The sequence below is a fragment of the Meleagris gallopavo genome, chromosome 15 (assembly GCF_000146605.3).
Source record: "Meleagris gallopavo isolate NT-WF06-2002-E0010 breed Aviagen turkey brand Nicholas breeding stock chromosome 15, Turkey_5.1, whole genome shotgun sequence".
Lineage (NCBI taxonomy): Eukaryota > Metazoa > Chordata > Aves > Galliformes > Phasianidae > Meleagris > Meleagris gallopavo.
In genome coordinates this window covers 515,290-538,893 of record NC_015025.2, presented here as the reverse complement: position 1 = coordinate 538,893, position 23,604 = coordinate 515,290, and the positions used below count along the sequence as shown (strand labels likewise).

At 47.9% G+C, this 23,604-nt stretch overlaps 1 protein-coding gene across 1 annotated transcript in view; it reads left to right on the top strand.

The window, feature by feature from the left end:
* The first annotated feature begins 22,453 nt into the window (after positions 1–22,453).
* Positions 22,454–23,604, top strand: part of PFDN1 (prefoldin subunit 1) — a 1,619-nt gene continuing 468 nt past the window's right edge. The window contains exon 1 of the mRNA XM_010718825.3: positions 22,454–22,596. Coding sequence (XP_010717127.1) covers positions 22,454–22,596 — 143 coding nt within the window. The remainder of the gene's footprint in view (positions 22,597–23,604) is intronic.

Below are 23,604 nucleotides of genomic sequence, written 5' to 3'. Positions count from 1 at the left end.
AGGTAATGTAATACCCTGTAGCTATTGACAGATCTCAGCTCCACCCCCTTACCCCCCCCCCAAAAAAAAAATGAATGCAGTTTGCATGAGCATACAGCCTGGGGATCAGAGCAGAACATCATCTTGCAGCAAGGTGGCTGTGAGCGCTGGGCAGGCTGCAGCAGCTCAGAGGCAGCCACAGCTTGGCGTTGCTCTTCTTTTCCTTTAGCTCCTTAAGGTAAATAGGTTTATGGCTTACTAATGTTCATCTGAGTAAAAGTTCCCCTTGTTGTGGCCTACATAAGACTCCTTTTGGCATGCTGCCCATGCTGCTAACCCCCCTCCCCATGTCGCCAGGCTCACGCGGGTGCACTGCTCTGGGTGCAGTGGTAAAATGACACATGAACTATAAATGGCTGCTTCTAGAGTGTGTTCATATATAACCCTCCCAATATAAGCTGCAGGACTTGTTTTGCTGTAAGGTATGTGCTGCTCTGGCAGGGAGGAGGAGGGCAGCTACACTGAGCTATATTGGGTGACCCAGTGAGATGAGGGGCTGCTGAAATAATGGCAAATGGAGGAAAAGCCTCAACCACCTTGACCCACGTGAGCTCTGCTTAAAGGTTATGATATGGTGAATGGGAAATGCAAAATCAGACTGAAAAATGCAAAACCCTTGGACGTGAAGGGTGGCAGCACAGACTATAATTAGTCATAGTTTTCCTTTTTTAATATTGCTTGCTTGTCTTGTTTGGAACTGGCTAACTCATCTAGGGTGGCTAAACTGGAATTTGCTGCGGTCCATCAGTGCCTGTTATGAGCTGCATGTTGTTGTGGAATAAGGAATCAAGGAATTATTTGTAGAAGCAGATGCAGACCCTGAGAGAGCAAAAGGAGACTTCTGGGTGCTTGCAATTGTGAACAGCCGGCTCCTGCTCAATCAAGCTAGATTGCTTGGGATCAGCTCATTGGAAGCCTCTATTCCAATTGGCTTTGAACAGTACTTAAAATGCATTAATCCCTTACTGAGTATGCTCAGAGCTTGAACAGCAGTGCAAGTTCAGAATTAAAAAGCATCTTTAAATAGATAAGGGCATGACTGGGCTTAGTCCAACTTTTCTCATGGAGTCGTCTAATGAAAATGCTTGGCTTCAAGGAGAAGGGTATTATGTACAAACAACTGAGCTGTGCTACAACAAGGCATGTTAGATTCCTCTAGAAATACAAGTATGGTAAAATAATACTATGAATTTGTACAAAGTTGACAATTTTCTGCATTAAACTTACACTAGGATACAAAGAGTTTCCCAAATCCAAAGGGGGCTTTAAAGCTGATGTTGTAATCACCATGTCTGTGAGCTGGAAGCCAGAACAAGTGGATTTCTGGATCTGCCATTAATTAAAATAGTTTCAGAGCTTTCCTACCTCTAAAAATGCCTCTCCAAAAACTTGCACCTGTGGACTGCCACCTTCTGTCCTCCCTCAGAAATACCTGAACTGTTACCTAAGCAGAGCAGAAGGGGGGAGGTGCTCACCGTTGGGCCAGGTGCCCACCACCAGGAGTTCCAGACAAGAAAGCTGAAGCTGACTAAGGTTGCAAGTAATTGGAAATGTTGTTAATGGAAAACCTTTGCCATGAACATCACTGTTACTCCACATCTAATAACTTTAATACGTTCTATGTCATAGTGAAGGCTGGTGTGTGCTGAATAAACATCTCCATAACCTCATTCATTAACAGATGAATATTTCAATATCTAATACTGTGTTTTAAAGTCAACAGTACATTTTGGTGCAAACAAACTGAGTCATGGAATTACTTACATAGTATGAACATCGCTTGATGGGTGTGTATGTGTGGCAGATGAAGTTAACAGCATCACTGAACAGTGTAACTGGAGCCTGAAGACCATTTTGGCCAGAGTATGAGCGAGTGCTATGTAAATACTGACCAAGTGGGGCATGAGATTTAGAAATTCAAAATTGGAGGAAAAGATCTCTTCATAAGGAAGCAAGCAACTCAGTATTATAAATCACTTGCTCTGTCTTAGAGAAACAAAAAACCTGTTGTGGAGCTAGCAGAGAACTGCAAGGAAAAGAACAGAAGCAATTGGGAATATTTAAAGTGAGGTTTCTCTTTCAGTTCCCTTATGCTCTATTTCTATTCCTCATGTTGCTCTTTAAGAACCTGCAGTTGCTGGGATGTCAGGCCACGTAGATGCTGCCGGTTCAAAAATACGTGGCTGTGTTCTAGAGCTGTTCTTGTTGGCAGCCCAGAGCTGGCTGGTCATTGCTGTCCTCAAGGACCCCAGTCCTCTGTCACTTTTCTTTTGTAGCTTTGTGTATGTAAGTACTGGGTAAACTGCTAAGCATCTGGAATAGGGCATATTCTGCTCTGATGCTGCTGTTCCCTTTTAAATGAGTGAGCAACTTTGACTGGACAAATCTGTTTGTTTTGATCCAAAGCATGGAATGGCTTGGGTTGGAAAGGCCTTAAAGATCATTGCTTTTCAACTCCTCTGCCACAGGCAGGGTTGCCAACCACCAGAGCAGGCTGCCCAGGGCCCCATCCAGTGATAGGGCATTTCTGGTATTTTTTAACAGCAGCAAAAAAGCTCACGTGGGGTGTTTATTTGTTAAGTTTTGTAATTAAAGCATTCAGTGACACTGTCATTCTGAATCAGTGTTTCACGTTGGATAGCATAGGTTTCATGTCTGGCAGGCCTGCTGGTATGTGCTGCAAAGTGTCTGTATGTAAGCAAGAAGAGCTTAATTTCTGCAGGACATGGCTGGCTGCGGCTATCTGCAAGAGTTGTGCTAGTTGTCTTCTGTGGAATGCCCATACTTAACAGTTTGTGCCCAAGGTATGAGTGTGGAGCCTCTTCGGATGGGCCAGGCAGAGTGGTCTGTGCAGGAAGCCTTTCAGTGATGTAGCTCACTTAATTACAGTGCCCTGTGGCACTTCTTACCTACTGAACAGAAATTCCATGCTATTTCAGTTACTTCTTAAGCCATGCTACTTCCTAAGGTAAAAACTTTGGCTGAGGTGTTTGTGAGGTGTGTATCCGAAGCTTAAAGCTTTTCAGTCTTCACTACATTGGAAAGTGAAGCCATAGACTTAAATGTTTAATTGTGGATACGGCTTTGCAGCTTCAGCTTTGAGAATGTGGCCTTGGACAGATGTGGGGCAGTACCTGTGAGCATTATTTTGAGGGCTTGATGACCTTGTGGCAGGAAATTCTGAGGCCACACCTTGCAGCTTTGCTTTTTTCACTAATGACAGCTTCTGCAGGAGCGAAGCACAATGTTGTCTTCATCCCAAAACACGTGGGGGATGTGAAATCTCATATTTCTTTCCATGTTTCTTTTATCCAGTATGCAGATGCAGTGTAGGAGCATTGATGTGATGATGCAGTGATTATTCTGAAAAGCATCTCCCATCTGCCTGGCTGCAGGGTTTGCTTCTGACAGAAGGGTGGTTGTGGATGGGACTTTCAAAGAGCTGAACAAGATCCTCGTGTTCTGTCTGTAGGATGGTGTGTGCTGGGAGCTGGAAATGCAATCGCTGCCTTAAGTGGGGAGTTGAGGGAGGAGAGAGCATGAGTGTGCTGTGTTGTAAAGAATAGGGATGAGTATGACAGCCAAGATGATTCTAGTTGAGACTGGAAAAGAATGAGGAAAGATTTGAGAGAACTCCAAAGTAGAAGACCTAGCAGAAATTCCTGTAGAAAAGACAAGGTGGAGTGGAACAAGGGAAAGGAAGGAGAGGAGGAGGAAGTGATTGCTAAGCACAGCTAATAGCAGCACTGAAGAGTCTTAATTTACAGTCTGCTGTAATTAACCACAGTTCCATTCCAATGCATTTCAGGAATGGATCTGGCACATAGTTTTCATTTTGGCTGTTGTGTTGCTGGTGCAGAGTAGGCTGAATTTCAAGCCAAGCGGAGTGGATTCCATCTGTGCTTAAAGAACATCTTGCAGGCCCTGAGCAAACCTGTTAATAATATCATTTGTCATTGGAGATGGCACTGCACATTGGTTGCAGGCTTCGTTGCAGTAGGCGAGGAATGCATTCTGATTCTGCACTGTCTGAAGCTGTTCACGGTAACTGTCCAAGCACGTGCTCCTGTCACCTGGCAGCATGGCGTTGTCCCAGACGCTCTATAGTGCTGGGGCAGACCTTGACCTCATTGGTATGACCCACGGAGACTCCTTCTAAATCCCCTGGGGGACTTTCTAAGAAGGGAAGGGGCTGATGTGTGTCTTGTTCGTTCCTTGTGTCTGGAAGGATGAGAGGCAACTAAGGAAGGTTCCTAACATTCGTCTGAGCTTAGTTGTTCTTTACTTATTTGTGGGATTTCAGAGCCATGTGCTTGTGAGCTGCTTTGATTGGTGTTGATTCTTCTGAGCAGGTTGGTGGCTTTTACATGCTGGCTTACAGAACACCGAAAATTTATAGAGGCATCTTTCAAAGCCCTTGTGCAATTAAAAAAACAAATAAACAGAAAAATGGAAACCGGTGGCCGCAATTTCAGTTAAACAACAGTTTCCTACCCTGTTTAAAACAAAACAAAAACAAAAACAAACAAACAAAAAAAACGAAACAAACAACTCAGAATTTAGAAAACAAGCAAATTTGGAGTTCAGTGAGGTGCATGTTAAAGCCAAGCCCGGAGCAGCAGGAGCTGTGAAAACTTAAAGGCAGGTGGACATGGCTCCCTGTGTCCTCTGGAAGCACTTGGCCTTGTAGAGTAGTGTGCGTGTGGCCTCTGTTTCCATGGTACAGGTTTGCTTAGCTTGCAGTGATGTGTGACTTTTAACCATTGAAAGAATCCTCCTTGACTGCATTTCCATACTATTATGCTGTCATTGCTGAAGATCTCTTTGAATGTTATTTGATAAGAAGGACTTCCTTTGCTGGGTGTGTTCCAGAATTGCTTTTGGAATATCCAGGACACTGAATTGTAGAGGGCAACCTGTGAGCATTTATTTTCTTCCTGCATTATAATGGATGAAATCAGCAAGCAAACCTGGGAGGCCAGACTGGTGACATGACAGTTCTGCTGTTGTGTTGTTTGCCATCCGGCCTCCTGTATGTATTTTTTTGAATGTTAAGATAGATCTAAAGGTGGAAGATTGGTAAATGTTTCAGAGTTGATGAATGGAAAGGAAATGTGGAGCCTTTAACAGTGGAAATTTTTATTTGAAGGCATTAAATAACAATGAATTTTTAGTAGTGGGCAGCAAGTGTTTTCCAGCTGATTTTTCTGAGCCTCTTGGGCAATCCATCATGGTTTGTTCTTCTGTCTCTGTCTAGAACATGGATGAGAATGAATATTTCTCAGAGGTCATTGCAGTTTAACTTGGTGTGCAGCTAAGTGTACAATGGCTAGATTTTTTTTTTTTAAGCAAAATTCAACAGATTTTGTCTCTTTTTTGCTTGTAGGTTTATTCTTCAGTCTAAAGGAGTCATTCATAATCAGCTTTTAGAGAAGCAGAGAATAGCAGAAGAGAAAATTAAGGAATTAGAGGTAAGTTTTTGGCCAGTAAAGGTGATGAAAACAGAACTTTGAAGGTCAACAAGGTACTGTTTGTTACATCGCTTATTTTTATGTGATACATTCTCAAGGATTATAACTGCAGAGGAACATGAGGGCTGTTGCAAGTAATTTGTGTGCCTTGGTTTCTTTGCTAGGTCTACGAACTTCATGAATGTTAAGAAAGCAGGTAGGGACTGATTGTTCTTTCTGTGTCCTGATATGAAAACTGGATGTGTGGGGTTCAAGTGAAATTAGTAGGAGCTAGCTTTAAAAGTATTTAGAGGATGTTTAGAGGTTACTTGCAGCAGATAAATGATGGGAAGCTCTTTGCTCTGAGTATTAAAAGTTTATGTTGGGGCAGGATAATTGCATAAATTCAAGGAAGAGAAATCCATCGAGCATTTCCAAATATGTAGAAATTGCATCCTATTCAGGAAGCCTGTGAGCTAAAAATGTCTGGAATCTGGGAAAGTATTAGGAGGAAGTACCATATATGCTTACCCTGTTCTTAAACTCTGCCCTAGACATCTACTTATGGCTGACTTATGGCTGCTGTTGAAGGCTGGATCCTAGAGAGGATGGACTGTAATGATGTAATCAGAGTACTCCTGTGTTCCTATGGAGGGAGTGCTGATTGAGGCAGAGAAGAATACCTGAGACACACAAAGTAGTGTCCATGCAAGTTCTAGCTGTTTGAACAAGCTATCGTCTGAATCTTGAGTATCTTCTAGTGGCCCCGTGTACACTTTACAGTTCTTTGGAGAAGGTGTTTAGATTTCTTGGACTTCTTCAAAGGCCATTAGTATTTTTTTTTCTTAATGCTCCTGAAATAGAATTAATACATAACCGTGTTCCTTAGCTTTTGGGAATGACAACAAGGAAAGATTGAATTTACTCATTAACTAATCTGTTAATGTTTTGGAGAAGGTGAGTGTGCAGACCAGGAAAGCAGGGACAAGCAGCAATAGGAAGTAGTGTTCAGACAGGACTGTGCAGTCTCTATTGTTTCCCACTTACACTACAGCAAAAGTCAAGTTGTGTTTTTTTTTAATTTCTTCTTAAAACACATTTTACCATGGGAACTTGCAGGTTGTGTTACCTGCCATATTTTCTGTATCAGGTAATAAGGGGTTTTGTGTATCTGGCCACCAGAAACTTTTCTACGCAGGGAAAGTAAGTACTCCATGGATAGGCTGTATATGTCAGCTAGTATTCGTGCAGACAGGGCACAGTCCTTTTTATGCTTACATGGTTAAATGTGATTGTATCCTGGCTACTCTGGGACCATCCCTGAAAACAGTGGCCTTGAGCAAAAAGTTATAGAAGTTATGGAACTTCATTGCAGTGTGCCTGCATTTGGAACTGATTGGAGTGTGTTTGACAGTTTTGGCTACTGTAACCTTCAGCTGTGCATCTCAGTTTATTCCTGTTCCTGATGGAGAATAATCTTACCTCCTGAACTTTCAGATTGCTGACTTCAGCGGAATGGATGGAATTCACCCCCCCAGATTATAACCTTTGCCATCCTTGCACTCAGCCTTGGAGGTGGTTGCTTCACAGATGTGTTTTTACTGTTTTGTAGCTCCCTGTTGCCTCAGGTCTATGGTTATGGCCACTGAATTGCAGTTCCCAGCAATTGTCTCAAAAGGTGGAAGGACTGGGGAGGTGGTTGCCACGTTGATTGTTTTTCTGTTTAACTATAGAAAGTAAGGCTCACATTGCTGAAACATTTGACAGTTTCTTTTAAATGAACATTCAAGTCCACCTTTTAACTGGTTTCCAGATGTCTGGCAGTTTCGTGTGAAGGATATTCCTTGGACTTGAGATTCCCTAAGGAAGAGGATTAGATTGACAGTTGCTGAAAAGTAAGATTTTCAAGGGAAATACCTGAGTCCACTTATGGGAGTAGAGGATTTTGCCCTTCTGAAAACAAGTTGTGACAGGAGAAAAGAATGTGAAGTTTTGTGACCTTGTGCTCCCACTACATCCTTGTAAAATAAATATAACACCAAGACAACCAGGTTAAAATATCCCTTCATCAGTTGTTAAAACTGGAAAAAAAAAATTAAAGCTATTTTTCACATTAACTACCTTATTATTCATCATAAGTAATACCTTACTACACTTTGCACAATTGAATTAAGCAGAGTAACCCTCTGTTATCGAGTGCGACTCACTTAGTTGCTCTCACAGCATGAGCTGGAGGCAATTGCACAGTGCAGTTACAGAGCTGTTGCCAAGGTACAATGAAATGTTCATTTTTGATACAAACCTGAATTTCAGATATGCTGTCAGTGGTAGCTCAGTCCAATTCTAGAGGAGTGCAGCATAAAGTTTGGGTTCACAGCTGAATTCTTCTCAGCTGTACAGCAAGGAGAACTCCTGAGCTCTGGCAGTTTGTGAAAATGTGGGCTTTCATCTGCTTTGGAGGTGTGAGCTGGGTTTCCTGACACTCACAGTTGTCAAAATGAACTTTGAAAGCAGGAAGGGGTTTTGCCTCTTCTTTCAGAAGTTTTGTTTCTCTATCCTCTGACAATGATTGCAGTTATTCTCTTTCCTTTACTCCCCTCTGTTGTGTTTGCCTGTTGTTGAAGACCTGCATTGTTTCAGCATCAGGAGTGGGCTGTGACACTGCTAGCCTGGTTGTCCCTGCTGCTCACCACACAGCAAAACAGTGAGGACAGCTAGGGCTGGCTTTGTACAGGGCTGTGAAAATAAAGCTTTGCTGGAATATGCACTCCATGTCCTCTGTGAGTGGAACTATGTGAGCATGGCTCTGAAAACCCAAAAGGGTGTAGATATGTACAAACAAGGAGGCAGACATAGTCTGTCAGCACACAAAATAGTTTTATCCTTCTTTTAAAGGAGATGTAAATGTGTATATGCATGCATTTAGCAAACTTAACTTCACACTTTGTGTGTAATCCTTGGAATCCAAAGAGACTGTTTAGGCTTGCTTACAAAATGCACGTTTGCTTACAGGCTGTGCCAGTGAAGCTTACCAAAACCTTCGTGGCTCTTACAGAGGCTGAGTGTATGAGTCCATGCCATCACATGGGAAGCATCCTCCCTAAGCGTAGCTATTGGATTTTTCCAGTCCTGATAATATCAAATTCTTGTTGTGTTTCACAGTGCAAAGGGTATGTGTAAATCTATTTTGAAAGCATTCTAAAGGGATGAGCACTGACTCTTTTTAGCTCAGCAATGTTTGTGCAATATTAAGAGAAAAACCAAGTAATGTTTTTCTTCCCTTGTTTTTAAGGAAACATGATATGTGAGGGGTGGAACAATGCTTTGTTTCAGGAAATGTTATCCGTTTCCATTGTAGGGCTAGATGGATTCTGTTTTTAAATGTGGCATTTTAAAAAGAACAAACTCTGATACTACAAAGACATGGAAAATTGATTCTTCATTAGGGGTGGAGAAAGCGATTATTGCTGTGTGTTTTCTCTGATAATATCTGATAATCCTTCTCTCTCCTGCTATATTCAGCTTAAATTATTCAGTTTAGTCGTCAGGCGTTGTCAGACTAAATTTCTAAAAATAACAAATAAGGGGGAGGCTGTGCTGGGCCATGTTGTTGACTGTGCCACTGAATTTAGCTCCTTCTTGCAAAGGGCAAAAGTAACCTGCAGCTTTCTTGGGGAATTGGATTTGATTTTGAGCTCTGCCCAGGGCATCGCTGCGCACCTATATCCCATGCAGTTCTTTATGCACTTGTACATAAAGTCTGAATGTTTAATGCTATGGGGCCAAAGGGTAGGTTGGTTTCTTCTCTTTCTGTCTGAAGTTGAAAATAATATGAGGGAAGGCATACCCAAGTGTAGGGACCCCAAAAGAATTTCTGAGTCTAAGTGCAGTGTTCAGTTGTCCCATCCCACGCAGAAAGCTTCTTAACCCTTGTTCATGATTGGGGAAAAAAACTGCCTTTTGTTTAAAGACTGGTCAGGTTTGGCAGGGCTGCATCATGCTCAAGCTAAGATGCCACTGAATTGTGGTACTTTGAGATGCTTGGATGTCAGATGTAGCAGTGGGTCTTCCCTGGTTTGTCTGCACATGAACCTGCTCGCACTCCAGCTGTCCGTTCTGTGATGCTTTCTGGGGGCTTTGGAACGGCCTCACTGCAACTCTGTGGTGCGATGGCTGCACCCCTGTTCTTGCTGAGCAAGCAGGGTGTCTGCTGGCTGCCACAGGACAGTTTTCCTTCCCTGGGGCAGCTAAGGCTGAAGCGGGTGAGGTGTGTCTGGGGAGCAGTGCCAGAGTCTGAGAGCTGGTGCTTTGTACTCTCAGTGTAGGCATGGCCTACTCTGTGGCAGTTCTCTGGACAATCCTTTGGTTTTTGTGCTGAAACTGTCCATGTGGAGGCCAATTCAGAGGGTAGCTTTAATGATGTGCAAACAAGTCTCTTGAGATGTGTGGGATGTCCTGCAGACCACTGGCGACCAGCAGAAGGTAGCAGTTGTTTGGCCAATTTCTTCCTGAGATTTGCAGCACAGGAGATCTCATCCCATAGTTGGAATGGATAGGCCAGCGCCTAGGAATGTGTGGTGTGCTTCTTAAATAAACAGGGGAAAATAAAGAATGCTTGTATTTGGCTTGTAGGGGGAAAGCTTGAAGAATAGCCCTCTATGATTTAGCCTAGAGCAGATTTTACTTTGGAAGAGTTTTTCTCCACTGCATTGCTGGCATATATCCATGTGCTCAGGACATGATTTAAATGTGTTGTCACGGCAGCCCCTGGCTTCTAAGGACAGCCCTAAGTATGCATATAGAAGATGTCAGACTCTGTCTTGGTCTCAGTCTTTATGGCATTATGGCCTCATCTCCTCCAAGGAAGGCTGTCACGCTTCTGTCTTTGTTGCTCATCCAGCGGCTTGAATTATGCTCAGGAGCTTCATTAGCTCTCCCTGGCCTTGAAGAGGCCTTGGGCCCAGGATGAAAGCTTCCAGAGGTAGCTTGTTATCAGCATGGGGGCATCCACAGCTCCCATAGGAGAGCAGAGCATAGGCAGAGCTGTTGGCATGCATCTGTTCTCCACCAGCAGGCTTGTTGTGAAGAAGGCAATACTGAAGCTCATTTGTTTTTTTCCTGTAGGTCTAGCTGTCTTATAGCAGAGGAGAACTTTTCTTCTCCTTTGAAAAGGGAAATACCCTGAATAATGAACAAAACAAACCTTAAATATTTTATAATGATGAAAAGGTTGAGAGTGTTGGAGCTAATGCTCTTGGGACAGAACCTTCTTAATGGAGAAGTCCTCTGACGCTGGATTGGTGCCATACAAATTTAAGGTAAATATTGGGTATGGGTAATGCTGCTCTAGTTCTTTCTGTCCCTTGGATTGACTCTGCTGGCGGAAGCCTGAGCAGCATGCTTACCCCTTGCTTCCAAGGCTCTGGATGGATCTGATGACTTCTTTCTTTAAAGCTTCACAGTCCATCTTAAAGGTTGTTTGTGAAAAGTGAAGAAGGCAATAAGAGGGTTGCTTTCTTACAGCCTACCTTACATGTATTTTGTGCTGTTTTCCTTCTATCCAGATCACATAATTTCACTCTCAGGTAAATGAAAATTGGTTGTGTGCAGTTCGTGTCCTGTAGCTTTACAAGGGAACAAATACTTTTCAGTAATTGCAAGGAAGAAATTGTATTTTTTTTATACTGGTCCACATCTCTATGCTAGATTTGTTAGATAAAGATCAGATAGATATGTGCTCTGCTCTGAAACTTGCTTAACAAGTTGGTCATATGTTAAGTAGTGCAGAAGTCACCAGTTGCAAAATGCCAAGTTTTAACCTCACAGAAGGAGGAGAAGGAAAATAATCACATTTAAAGGGAATTCCCAGCTCTCAGAAAGGATCTCCCACCAGTTCAGATGCAGAATGGCTTATGAAAGCTCCTCATCCCATTTCTGTGAAGCATGATTGTAGGTGATGCTCATTTGGGTAGAACGACCTGAATTTATAGTGTCGTGTGTATGATGCACACAGGACTGGAGTTTTCATTTGCAGCAGTCATTCACAGCACAAAGTTTTCAACCTTCCCAAATTTTGCAAGGAATGAGCTAATTAGTAATTGTGTTACCCTTCATTGCACGACATGACTGCAAAGTAAGCACACAAACTAGATGAAAGGGCAAAGGCCTCACGAAGGGGGAACTGGGATTTGACAGCTTTTTTTTCTCTCTGCTATTCCTGCCTTTATTTTTTGTTGGATAATTGTAGATTATAAAGGCAGGATAATAATATGTTGATTGCTTCCTTTAAAATCCTTCAGAACTTTGTTACAGAGACACTTTCAAAATAAGTTTTATCCCAGAGCTTACTTTGGGATTTTTGGTTTTGATCTGACACACAAATCTAATGGAAAAAGCTTTTCAAAGCAGTGCTTTGGCATTCCTTTGTCAGTCAGGGGAAAGTGAAGAACATTATGCACTAATAAAAAAAAACACTTCTTCCGCTGTCTAAATGTCTGTCCAGGAGCATGCATTTTGTCATCAGGGTCTGAAAATGTTTCTTGTTTCCTCTGCTTAGCATTGAGCTGCTCTTACAAATACGTTGAAATCATTTGAGCACCAAACTGATAAGTCTTTCTTTGTCATTTTAAACCAGGGTCTGATTCATTGTCAAAGCTCTTCTTTGTACTTAGGGCTGTGGAAATAACCAAAGCAACGAGCGGAGCTGGATGTGGGTCCCTCTCCAAATTCCTCCTTGCATGAGTAATAGTTAGTCACAGACCCAGCGCCGCTGTGCCTGCCTGAGTCACCCGGCCCCAAGCAGTCGCTCCTTGCTGCCCTTTGTGCCTGGTGATTCCAGGGCTCTGGGCAGGGGGATTACACGTACCTGCCGCCCCCATCTCTTCTGTCTCGCCCAGAGAGAACAGGAAGCGATTATTTGGAAAGCGTGCTGATGCGTGTGGGAGGCCTGACCCAGCCCTGAGTCAGCTTTGTGGAGCCACACCTTGCTCACCAGGTATGCGGGAGGCTGTCACGACTTCCTGCTGGCCTCGTGCTGCATCGGGTCGCTGCACTGCTCTGCCCGAAAGCATGCTCCTGGGGAGACGTGGCCGTGTTCTCCCTTTTGCCCATGAGCCCACGGGCATTGGCTGGGGGAGGGCTGGCTAGTCAGGCATTCATTTCTTCTGGTTGCTGACTTTCTGAGTCTTCTACCTCTACAGAAGTAGTTTTTCTTCAAAAATAGCCTCCTCGGGCCCGAACTGTAAGAGCTAGATGGAGATGTGGTTTGGTTTTTACAACAGCCGTGGTGCTAGCAGGTGCTCTCATCTGCTGCGCTGGCTCTGCAGGAATGTAGAAACTGAAGCACTGAGTGAAGGAACTTACCATGTTTTGCAAGAAGCACATTTCCTCCCAGGCTGAATGTGGGGATTTCAGCTCTGGGGTGAGTTTCTTCCCCAGTTCTCTGTATATGACGTGACTACTGTTGTGAGGCTGCCAGGAGTGTGGTATCGGGCTTCAAGCAACATTTCTGAGAGCTGTCCTCTAGAAGGATGTTTTTTTCCAAGAAGGAGTGTTCCAATAGGAGTCTACACTGCAAATATATTTCTGCTGCCACCTACTGAAACGTTCTCATCAGCTTTCCCTGGTAGCCACCACTGGGGTAGGGTGCACAAGTTCACTGGAACAATCCATCATTTCCCGGTCACAGAAAGCACTGGTCTCCACCTCTAATTAAATGTGCTGCCGTGTGGCTGGTGTGACAGTTATGTGTGGTGTGCCTTGGCTCAGTTGCAGAAGGCTCCTTGGCAGATTTGTTCCCCTGCCCGTTACCTTGCCCCTTCTCTTGGAGAGCTGCCTCCCTTGGTACCACACTGGGAAATGGTGAATGCTTTCCTGCAGCACATGCACCTCCAAGCACTGCAGAGATGATGTTGGAAGCCCTGTTGGCAGTGCAGTAGGTAGGACCAGCACAGGATGGGGGCAGGTTTGCACCAGTATTTCTTAAGCTGAGCAGTGGGCCCAGGTGAACCTCACAAAGTTCAACAAAGCTGAGTGCACAGTCGGTACCTTGGTGCCAGCACTCTTTGCTATCAGTACAAGTTGGGGGACAAAAGGATAGAGCACAGCCCTGCTAAGAAGGACTTTGGGGGACTGCTGGATGGTAGTTGGACATGAGCCACCACTGTGCCCTTGCAACCCAGAGAGCAAACCATACCCTGGGCACATCCAAAGCGGCAGCCAGCAGGACGAGGGAGAGGATCTGCTCCTCTGCTCTGTGCTGTGAGACCTCACCTGCAGTGCTGAATCCGGATACGGAGTGCTCAGCACAGGAGAGACATGGAGCTGTTGGAGCACATCCAGAGGATGGTCCAAAAATGCTCCCAGGATGGAGCACCTCCCTGTGAGGACAGGCTGAGAGCTGGGGCTGTGTGGATGGAGAAGGGAAGGTGAAAGTGGACTTCTAGTATCTGAAGGGGCTGTAAGAAGGAAGGGGACAGACTTCTTAGCAGGGACTGCTGTGACAAGATGAGGGAAATGGTTTCAAACTAAAAGAGGGGAGACTTAGATTAGCTATAAGGAAACAGTTTTTTATACTGAGAGCGGTGAGGCACGGGGTGCACAGAGAGGTGGCGGTGCCCCGTCCCTGCAGGCAGCCAGGGTCAGACGGGATGGGCTGTGGGCACTGATGGAGCTGTGGTGTCCCTGTGCACTGCAGGGCTTGGACTGGACGGCCTCTGGAGGTCCCTTCCAACACAAACAGTTCTATGATTCTAGATCTCCTTCCTAACTGAGGCAGACTGTGCTGCCTCTCTCTAGTTCAGATGGCTTGAAAGTGATTGAGTGTCCCCATTGCCTTGTGGAAAGAGTAAGTGAGGGAAAACCCAAGGACATGAATCATTGCTTCTCCTCCTTGGTGGGTGGCATCATCATGCTGCTGTCAGTGGCTGTCGTCAGGAACCAGCTATGGTCCTTTCCTATTGCAGTTCACTCTTAAGCAAACTACAGACAACTTCCTGAGAGCAATAGCCCTGCTGCTTGGAAAGTCTGAAGTGCATCTAAATATTTGGTGGTTGCTGTGTCATTCCTGGTGTCAGTATGCCACACCACGCTGCAGCGTGAGGCCGGGGAGGCATGGGGCTGCCCCCTGTGCTGCCCATGGACTGTTTGTGTCTCCTGCTGCAGAATGGCTGAGTGCTGTTCAGGAGATCCTCCTTACCATGGAGGAGTTTCAAGTGGAAATCTCATTGGGCACAGTGAGACCCTGGGCAGGAGAGTTGTGTGCTGTGGCCTAATCCTACGACAGCCCATGTTCCTCTGGAGAAGGACTTTCTGCAGCTGAGGGTGCATTCCCTGCTCTATCATGGGATTTGCTTATCACTTTCCCAAAGAGTGTGCACACAGAGACCGCTAGGAATGCCAAAAATGACCTGATTTAACTTTAGGGATAGTGAAACTAAGCTAGCACGTTTATTGAGACTGTCACAAGATGAGTTATATCAGGGCACCTATTTGAGGCACTGCATCATGTCTGAAGACTCCAGGGCATTCTTCCACAGCAATCTTCTGTGTGTGGGAGGGGTGTGCCACAGAGGGCTCTGGTAGGGACCTAAGCATGCATCATCCTCACACGTTGGGAGTTGTAGGAAAGGAGTGTAAAAAAAATAATAAAAAACAACAACAACAACAAAAAAACAATGTGAGAATGCACATCCACAGAGCCATGTGTGTTGGAAAAGGCCTCTGGAGCTCATCTTCTGACCTAAAGCGGGCTCCTGACAGTGGGTTATACAGGAGAGCATCCAGTGGGTTCTGAGTCTCTCCAGTGAAGGAGACTCCATCACCGCTCTGGGCTGCCTGTCCCAGTGCTCTGTCATTCTCAAAGAAGTTCTTTCTCCTGTCCAGGTGGAACTTCTGCCTTTCAGTTTGAGCCCATTGCCCCTTGTCCCGTTGCTGGGCACCACTGAAAAGAGCCTGCCCCCGCCCTTTAGATGTTTATAAACTCTGATAAGATCCCTCCTCAGCCTCCTCTTCTTGCTGAGACCCTGATCATCATGTGGCCCTCTGCTGGGCTTTCTCCAGCAGCTCTCCATCTCTTTTCAACTGGAGAGCCCAGAACTGGACACAGTGCTCCAGATGTGGCCTCCTCAGGGCAGAGTAGAGGGGGAGGATCACCTTCCTTGTCCTGCCTGCCACGTTCTTTCTAATGTACTCCAGGATACCATTGGCCTTCTTGGTCACAAGGGCACACTGCTGGCTCATGGCCCCCTGTTGGCTACCAGAACACCGGGTCCTTCTCTGCAGAACTCCTCTGCAACAGCTCAACCCCTAACCTGTACTAGTGTAGGGCCATACTTGTCCTTGGTGAACCTCATAATTTTTCTCCCCACCCAACTTTCAGCCTGTCCAGATCCCACTGCATGGCAGCGCAGCCTTCTGGTGTGTCACCCACTGCTCAGAGCTTTGGATTGTCCAATATCATTCCATTGCTAGATCCTTCAATTTGCTGGGAGATGTTTGAGTTTAGGCACCTCATACTTCTGGCTGCAGGCCACTAATTTACAAGCTGAGGTAAGGAGACAGAAGTAAAATTTAAAGAGCAAAAAAAGCAGAAATTGAATGATAAGCTGCTGTTTGAAAAAGAGTAGCACTTGTGAGTTCTAGGCATAGTGCAGTCCAAATGCCCCAAACATAGTGCTGTGTGAATATGGTGCTTTGATCATCTGAATCTGATCCACAAGGAGCTGATGAATGTTTTTTTCTTGCTGTGGAATCTGTGGATGCTGGCTCTTTAATCTGAGAGGAATGCACAGTCTGGATGTGTCATCGTGGACAAAGCCTGGCTGCTGCTCTCAACGTGATGCAATAGCAGTGGAGGTGGGAGGTTTATGCAGTGTCAGGAGGTCACTGCCTACATCTGCTAACCACAGTGGCTGTTTCTCAGAGCTGTGACCTGCAGGTGTATTTGCACTAAATCCAGAATTTCCGCAGCAGCTGCTGAGAGCACATAGTGTGGAGCTGATCAGGGAGCAGATTGTGGGAGGTTACCTGCAACAGGGAGCAAAGTTCAAGCTGTGACACAGGGTAGTGACAACTGGAAGTACTTAGGGCATTGCTTTCATTGTGTGCACAAGCACCTGGGCACAGACCTGCCCCTGTGGTGCAGTGAGTGGAGCCTTGAGGGTGCTATCTCCTCCAACTCCCAACCAAGGCTGGGCATTCTGATGCTCCAGGCACTGGGTGCATTGTGCCAGGTTGGCATGTGCCATTCCTGCCGCTTGCCCCATACACAGAGTCTAGGAGGGCTGCAGGAGTGCCTTGAGATGGGGAAGGCTCCCAAGAACTGGAGGGCTGGAGTGAGCAGGGCCAGGCCTGGGGGCAGCCCAGGAGAGCCCCAGCATGGCTGCAGGGGTACTGAGAGATGCAGGGAGGACTGACCCTGCAAACAGCTTCAGGAGTAGGAGGGATGTGTTCTGCTGTCTGGAGAGCAGATCTTGGCTGTGGGTTCTGACCCTCTTTCTTGGTGCCAGGGAGCTGTTAGTGGTTCCAGAAGGCAGATTTAAGTAAAAATATTTTTTAGGGCTAGCTTTTGGAGACATCAGCAAGTCTGTGGTTTACTTTGCTGCCAGTTTCCTGGCTGGGAAAGAGAACTTGTTGGCTATAGAATTAGTGTAAAGAAATTATGAAACTGCACACTTGGAAGCATTAACTGCACTGGCTTTCTCCAACTCTGCTCTCTGTCAACTGCTCTCCACATAGCCTGGGCCTTGCTAACTGCAGTGGCAGCAGGGCTGTCTCACATGTTCCAGCGTGGGTGGCAGTGCCCTTCCTGTGCAGGGGAGCAGCTGAGTAGGAGGAGTTGATGCGGCTGTCTCTGCAAGGAGTGGCTGAGATGGAATCTGATGGGTGACAGCCTCTGAGGTGCAGGTGCAGGAGTTTGTCCTGTTCAGGAGCAAGGCAGCTGGTTGGATTTCAGTATGCTTTTCAGTATTCAGTATTGAGCATGCTGCCCTTTTGGAAATTTGTTGCTGCAAATCCTGTTATGTCTCTGAGTGCATTCAATTGCCTTCTGGGCTGCCTCCTGCTCCTCCTGCAGCAAAGGCTTCTTCTGAGGCTGTAGCCTCAGGTTATTCCTCCCTGCGTGAGAGATGCTAGAAATGGTGATCACAGCAGCAAGGCAGTGTTCTGAATCTTTGGGAGCGGAGAGCAGCTGACAGAGAGCCGAGCTGGAGAAAGTGCTTCCAAAAAGCCAATGCATTTAATGCCTCCAAGTGTGCAGTTCCATCATTCCTTTAATGCCAGGCAATATCAGGTGCAGGAATTGCAGAGGTGGAGTCTGGGAGGCCGCAGAGGGCATTCCTTGCACAGCTAGTGGCTACCAGCAGCCCAGCAGGCTGGAACGGGCTCAAGGATGACTTCAGAGCTGTGCTGCCAGCCCCACAGAGCGGCCTGGATGGGTGGGGATGTGTCAGCCCCACTGGCTCACAGCACTGCTCCCTGGGAAAGAGCATCAGACACGCTGAGTTTCCTGTCTAGACCCCGGTAATTGTGGTGAGAAGGGGATCAGTGCAAGTTCCTGCTCCCTCTCCTGTAGTTACCTAAGCAGAAGCCATGCTACAGCTCCACAGGAAGGAACACTTTGCTTCTGCCACACATCTTGGAAATACAAATCCTGGCCTGCTCAGAGCTGCCAGTGTCCCCAGCAGCACAACGCTGCATAAGGATCCACATGGGCACCGTCCTCACAGCAGCAGTGTGCCGAGCCTGGTCCCTGCCCAAGCCCCTCATGCCTGGGGAGGAGGGGCTGGAGTTCCTGTCCCCAGACGTGAAGTCCCTCAGCATCATGCAGAGCAGCATGGGAACAGCGGTGGCTGGGGATGTCCTGCCCTGCTTGTGCATCAGCGCCGGCAAGGCATCTGAGCAGGGACCCACGCTGGGCTGCCTCCCAGCAGTTTCCTGAAAAGCAGCTCTTGTAGAAAGAGGCAAAGAGGCATCCCACGTGTCTGGGACCACATCAGGGAGACAAGGAGCCCTTTACTGTACCCCCTAGCCCTAGCTGTTGTTAACAACCTTTACTGTTTAAATGAAAGTTCTTCAGTGTTCAGAAATGGGAGCGGAAGGGATGTCCTCACGGGATGGGAATTTCAGGCGGGTGTATGGAAGAGTTGCAGTGGGTCATCTATGGGAGTGCGGATGGCAGCAGGACTGCACCATGTGTGAATGGGTTTGCTTCTATGTCACACACCCCAGCACCCAGCATTCTCACAGTGTTGAGACCATCAGCAGAGCACCCACTTGGCATTTTTTATCACCCTTTGCTGCTGACAGTCACTGTCCCTTGGCACATGTCCAGCCCACCTGGCCTTCCACCAGCAGCTAGGTGCCATGAGCACAGGCCAGCACCAGCTTCTGGTGGCCACATCACCCAGTACCCACACTATACCTGAGCCCTGCTGCTGCTCTGCTCCAGAGAAGTGACGCTGGCGGTGAGTGCCCCTAACAGCACCCTCCTGTACCTGGGAAGTGCTGGGAGCAGTGCAGCTCTTCTTAGTGCCAGTGGAATTTGGAGGTCATTCATATCGTACTGGGTTCCTCTGCCTGTGATTGGGAAGTGGTTCAATGGAGATGTGCCCTTGCAGCCCAGGGAGCAAACCATGCCCTGGGTGCATCCAAAGCAGTGTGGCCAGCAGGGCGAGGGAGGGGATCTGCCCCTCTGCTCTGCACTGTGAGACCTGACCTGGAGTGCTGCATCCAGTCAGGGAGTCCTTAGCACAGGAGAGACATGGAGCTGTTGGAGCATGTCCAGAGGAGGGATGGAACACCTCCCTAGGAGGATAGACTGAGAGCTGAGGCTGTGCAGATGGAGAAGAGAAGGCTCTGGGGGAACTGAGAGCGGCCTTTCAGTATTTGAAGGGGCTGTAAGAAGGAAGGGGACAGACTCTTTAGCAGGGACTGCTGTGTTAGGACAAGGGGAAATGGTTTCAAACTAGAAGATTTAGACAGATATAAGGAAAAAGTTCATTACAGTACGGGCAGGGAGGCACTGGCACAGGGTACCCAGAGAGGTGGCAGTGCCCAGTCGCTGCAGACAGCCAAGGTCAGATCGGATGGGCTGTGAGCACTGATGGAGCTGTGGGTGTCCCTGTGCACTGCAGGGGATGAACTGGATGGTCTTTGGGGGTCCCTTCCAACACAAATGGTTCTGTGATGCCCCAGGCTGAGGCCCACCTCCTGTGGTGGTAAGGATCACCCTGCTGGTGCCCTCCAGTATGGGGCTGCACTGCGTTCATGGGGACAGCCCTTGAGCCATGGGCAGGGCTGCCTTGTGTTCATGGCCCACAGTGGTTTCCAGTGGGCTCTGCTAAAGCATCAGGCACTGGCGTGCCCTGCACCAGGGGCAGCTCTGGGACAGCATGGGGACAGAATTGCATTCTGCAGGCCTGGCACCCATGAGAGACTGTTGTGTCTGTTGTTTGGAGACCCAGAGAAAATAGTCAGGAGAGCCAAGTGCAGATTTTCCAGTCACCTAGGAGAACCCAGACTAGCAGGAAAAAATGCTGCCTGTTGAATTCCTATCTTAGGATGCACAGCTTCGGTCTGCTTCCCTGGCAAGCCTGGGATAATGAGAGATGATTAAAGAAACACACACGTTCTGTGGTGACAGCAGGGGATTTCTGAACACGCAGCAGATAGAAAGGAGGGTCTGGTTTCTGAGGATGCCCAGCTGGGAAAGAACCTTCTTAACCCAAGTGTGAAGGGGTTTCAGTGGCTCTGATGACAGCACAAGTTGTGGTACATAAATTTACCTCTGGGCTCCAAACATGATGGGATCTCATTTCCTTTTCTTTATTGCTGCAGTTAATTTAGCAGACCCTTTGTAGCTCTGCTGTTGATGCAGCCGAGCAACTCTGAGGAGGTTTCAGAGGGAACAAAATTCAGTGTATGTGACCACTGCCCAGCCAGAAAGGCAAAATGCTGACACTTCCAGAATGCATCTGGGAATGACTTCCCTCCTGGGGAAGCACCGCGTCCTGCACCCCCAGCAGTGCTGGGGCTCTGCCCTGGATATGCTTACTGCTGCCGGTGCCAGGCCAGACATCAACTCTTCCCTGGGTTTCTGCCTTGCAGCAGAAGAAGTCCTACCTGGAGCGGAGCGTGAAGGAAGCAGAAGATAACATTAGGGAGATGCTGATGGCCCGGAGAGCGCAGTAGATGAGAGTTCCTGTTGGGCCATGGGTGGACCTGTGCTGCTCTCTGGGTGATGCTGACAGCTGTGCTGTGATGGATGTTACCTGGCAGATCTAATAAACCCTGCTGCAAAGCCCATGTTGGCTCGTTGTGTCTGCCGGCTGCCCCTGTCATATGGCAGCTGCCTTCCTTGCTGAGTTTTGAGGAATAAAGGAGGGGCAGGAGTTGGGGTGGGTGCCCTTGGGGACATCCTACTTTGCTTGCTCCCCCATTGGTGGACACTGTAATCAAAGCAAGCTTGCACCAGCGCCTCCCACTTCTCCCTACTCCTGGCTGCTGTTAATGGGATTTTTCAGTGGTTTCCCACCAGCAGCTTGTTGGGATGTCACAGTGGCTGAGCTGCACTTGACAGGCATAACGCTGCCTGCCTTAGCACCATGGCTGGGCACTGGCCGTCCACCCTGTGCAGTAAGTGTGAGACAGCCCAGTGCTGCTGCTGGCACTTGTGTGTGGTATGGGCCACTCCTGTTGGTGTCTGTGCATACGTGTGTGTGCATTTGTGTCTGCTGCATCCCACCTCCAGCCCACATCCAGCACTGCTGCCCGCGAGCATCAGCTGGCTACTGGTGTGCTGCTTGGCAGCCCCACACAGATGTGATGGGGTGGGTGCATCATGAGCACCCTTGTTCAGGTGCTCATCTGTGTTGACCCTGGGCACAGAGCAGACCTGGTCTGGGCAGGGGAGCTCTGCACAGAGCTGGGGTTGAGCTTCTCCCCAGTGCCCAGGCCCAGTGCTGGCCCGGCACAACACAAGGGAAGGCTCTGACCTGCTTGCTGCAGTCCTGATGAAGCCCTCTCTTCTCTAGCACTGTCAGCCCGATTTCTCCCCATCATATCAGGCAGCTTCTTAGCACTACATTAATCCTTTGTTTCTTACCCACTTATTTACCCCTACTGCAGCCAAGACTCTGCAGCAGTGCCACGATGGAGCACATGATGGATCAGCACACAGCCAGGAGCTGCAGGTGCTGCCTCCTCTCAGCTCTCTGTCTTTCCAGGACCTGTCCGAGGGTCCCAGGTCCCAGCAGGGGCCCTTCCAAAATTATCTTCACCCTCTTAGCATCCCATAGCAGGAGTGGCCCTGAGGAAGCAGAGGGCTTGATGGGGCAGCCCTGCTGTCAGAAGCAGGCACTCCATCCTCCTCCTTCCCACCCTGGCTGCTTTCACTGTGCTGCCACAGCTTATGCAAGAGATTTCTGCAGAAACCCCACAGATGCTGGGAGCAGCAGTGCCAGACACCGTATGCCAGGCCCCAGCAAGGGGCAGAGGCACATATTTCTGCAGCAGAACTGCTCGAAGCCGAGTCCAGCATTGCTGCACTGCAGTCAGAGCACGCAGGAGGCTGAGAAGAGACAGCGATGGGGAAAGCACACCCTCTACGGGACAGATTTATTGAAACAATTGGGACTTAGCGAATAAAATCAACTGTTGGCTTTAATTATTGCGTATATCTTCATTTCTAGGACTAGGAAAATTTCAACTGATAAATACACATTTCATCAGAATGCCTTTGGCTGAAATACACCATGAGCACATTCTTCAAAGTTACAACAAAAGTTTTAGAAATGTTAAAAAGGGATTTTCCTTTACTAAAATGAAGGAGTGCACCCCCCCCCACCCCAACAAGGCGCTAGGACTGACAGACAGGAACTCTTGGCTGTGCAAAGCAGAGCGTTGATTACAGTAACAGAAAGGAGTCAGGAAAGGAGTGGGGAGACTGCATAGCACTCGTAAGAGGTATGGCGGCTCTGGTGGCTCAGGTCAGCATGTCCCAGAGGCAGCAGCAGCAGAGTGCGGTCCAGCATGCCGTCAGGCAGGCGCTCTCACCCGAGTCGTCCCTCCGCCTTTCCTCCACGACGTACACTGCAGGGACAGAAGAGCCGTCAGTCGATGCGCAAATGGCCCCGGCACCCAGAGGTGGCCTACATCGTTCTGTGGCAGGGAGCCAAGGCTTGGGAGGAGCCTCCAGCTCAGAAACAGGGATAGGAAAAATTAATTGAACATCAATTAAAGTAAATCTGGGTAATGAGAAAGACAAACATAAACCCAACACCTTTCCTCCCTCTCCCCAGCTCATTATCACTGACCCCTCTGCCTCCTCTTCCCTGCTCAGAGACACCGATGGTGAAGGGCAGCTGCTGTCACCACACAGCAGTTCCCCCTTCACTTTGCTCTTCAGCCTCCCTGCACCTTCCCCTGCTCCTGCCAGGAGGTGCAAGCTGTGTAACTGCTTGTGCAAATGGGGAGCTGGGGGTGCTTCCCTATCCTTACAGAGCCACAGGTGGCTGTGGCCAGCAGGGACCTCCAGCTCCATCTGCTCCATCCTCGGCTCAGGCAGGGAAACTCTGGTCAGGTGCCCAGGGCCACACATAGGCAGCTTCTGCATAGCTCCAAGGAGAACACTGCAGCCTCTGGCCAACCTGTGCCAGTACCGAACTTGCCTTTGCAGTACAGAAGTGTTCTACAGTAGCCAGAAGGAACCTTCTGTTTGTGCCCACTGTCTCTTGTCCTGGCTCTGTCCTCTCTGAACCTGCCTTCAGGTGTTTATAGACAGTGATGAGATCCCTCGGAGCCATCTCTTTTCCAGGATCAACCATCCCATCTCTCAGACTTTCCGTATAGGGGAAGTGCTCCAGCCCTTCATCACCCTCACGGCCGTTCGTTAGCCTCTCTCCAGTAGCTTCACATCTGTCCTGCGGAGCCCAAAACTGGAGCCAGCTCTCCAACTGTGGCCTCACAAGAGCTGAGCAGAGGGGCAGGACCACCTCCCTCCCCTGCTGGCAACACCAGGCCTAAGGCAGCCCAGGACACCGCTGGCCTTTGCAGCACAGGCACACTGTTGACTTGTATTCACCTCAGGGTCCTCCCGCACCCCCAGGCCTTTCCTGCC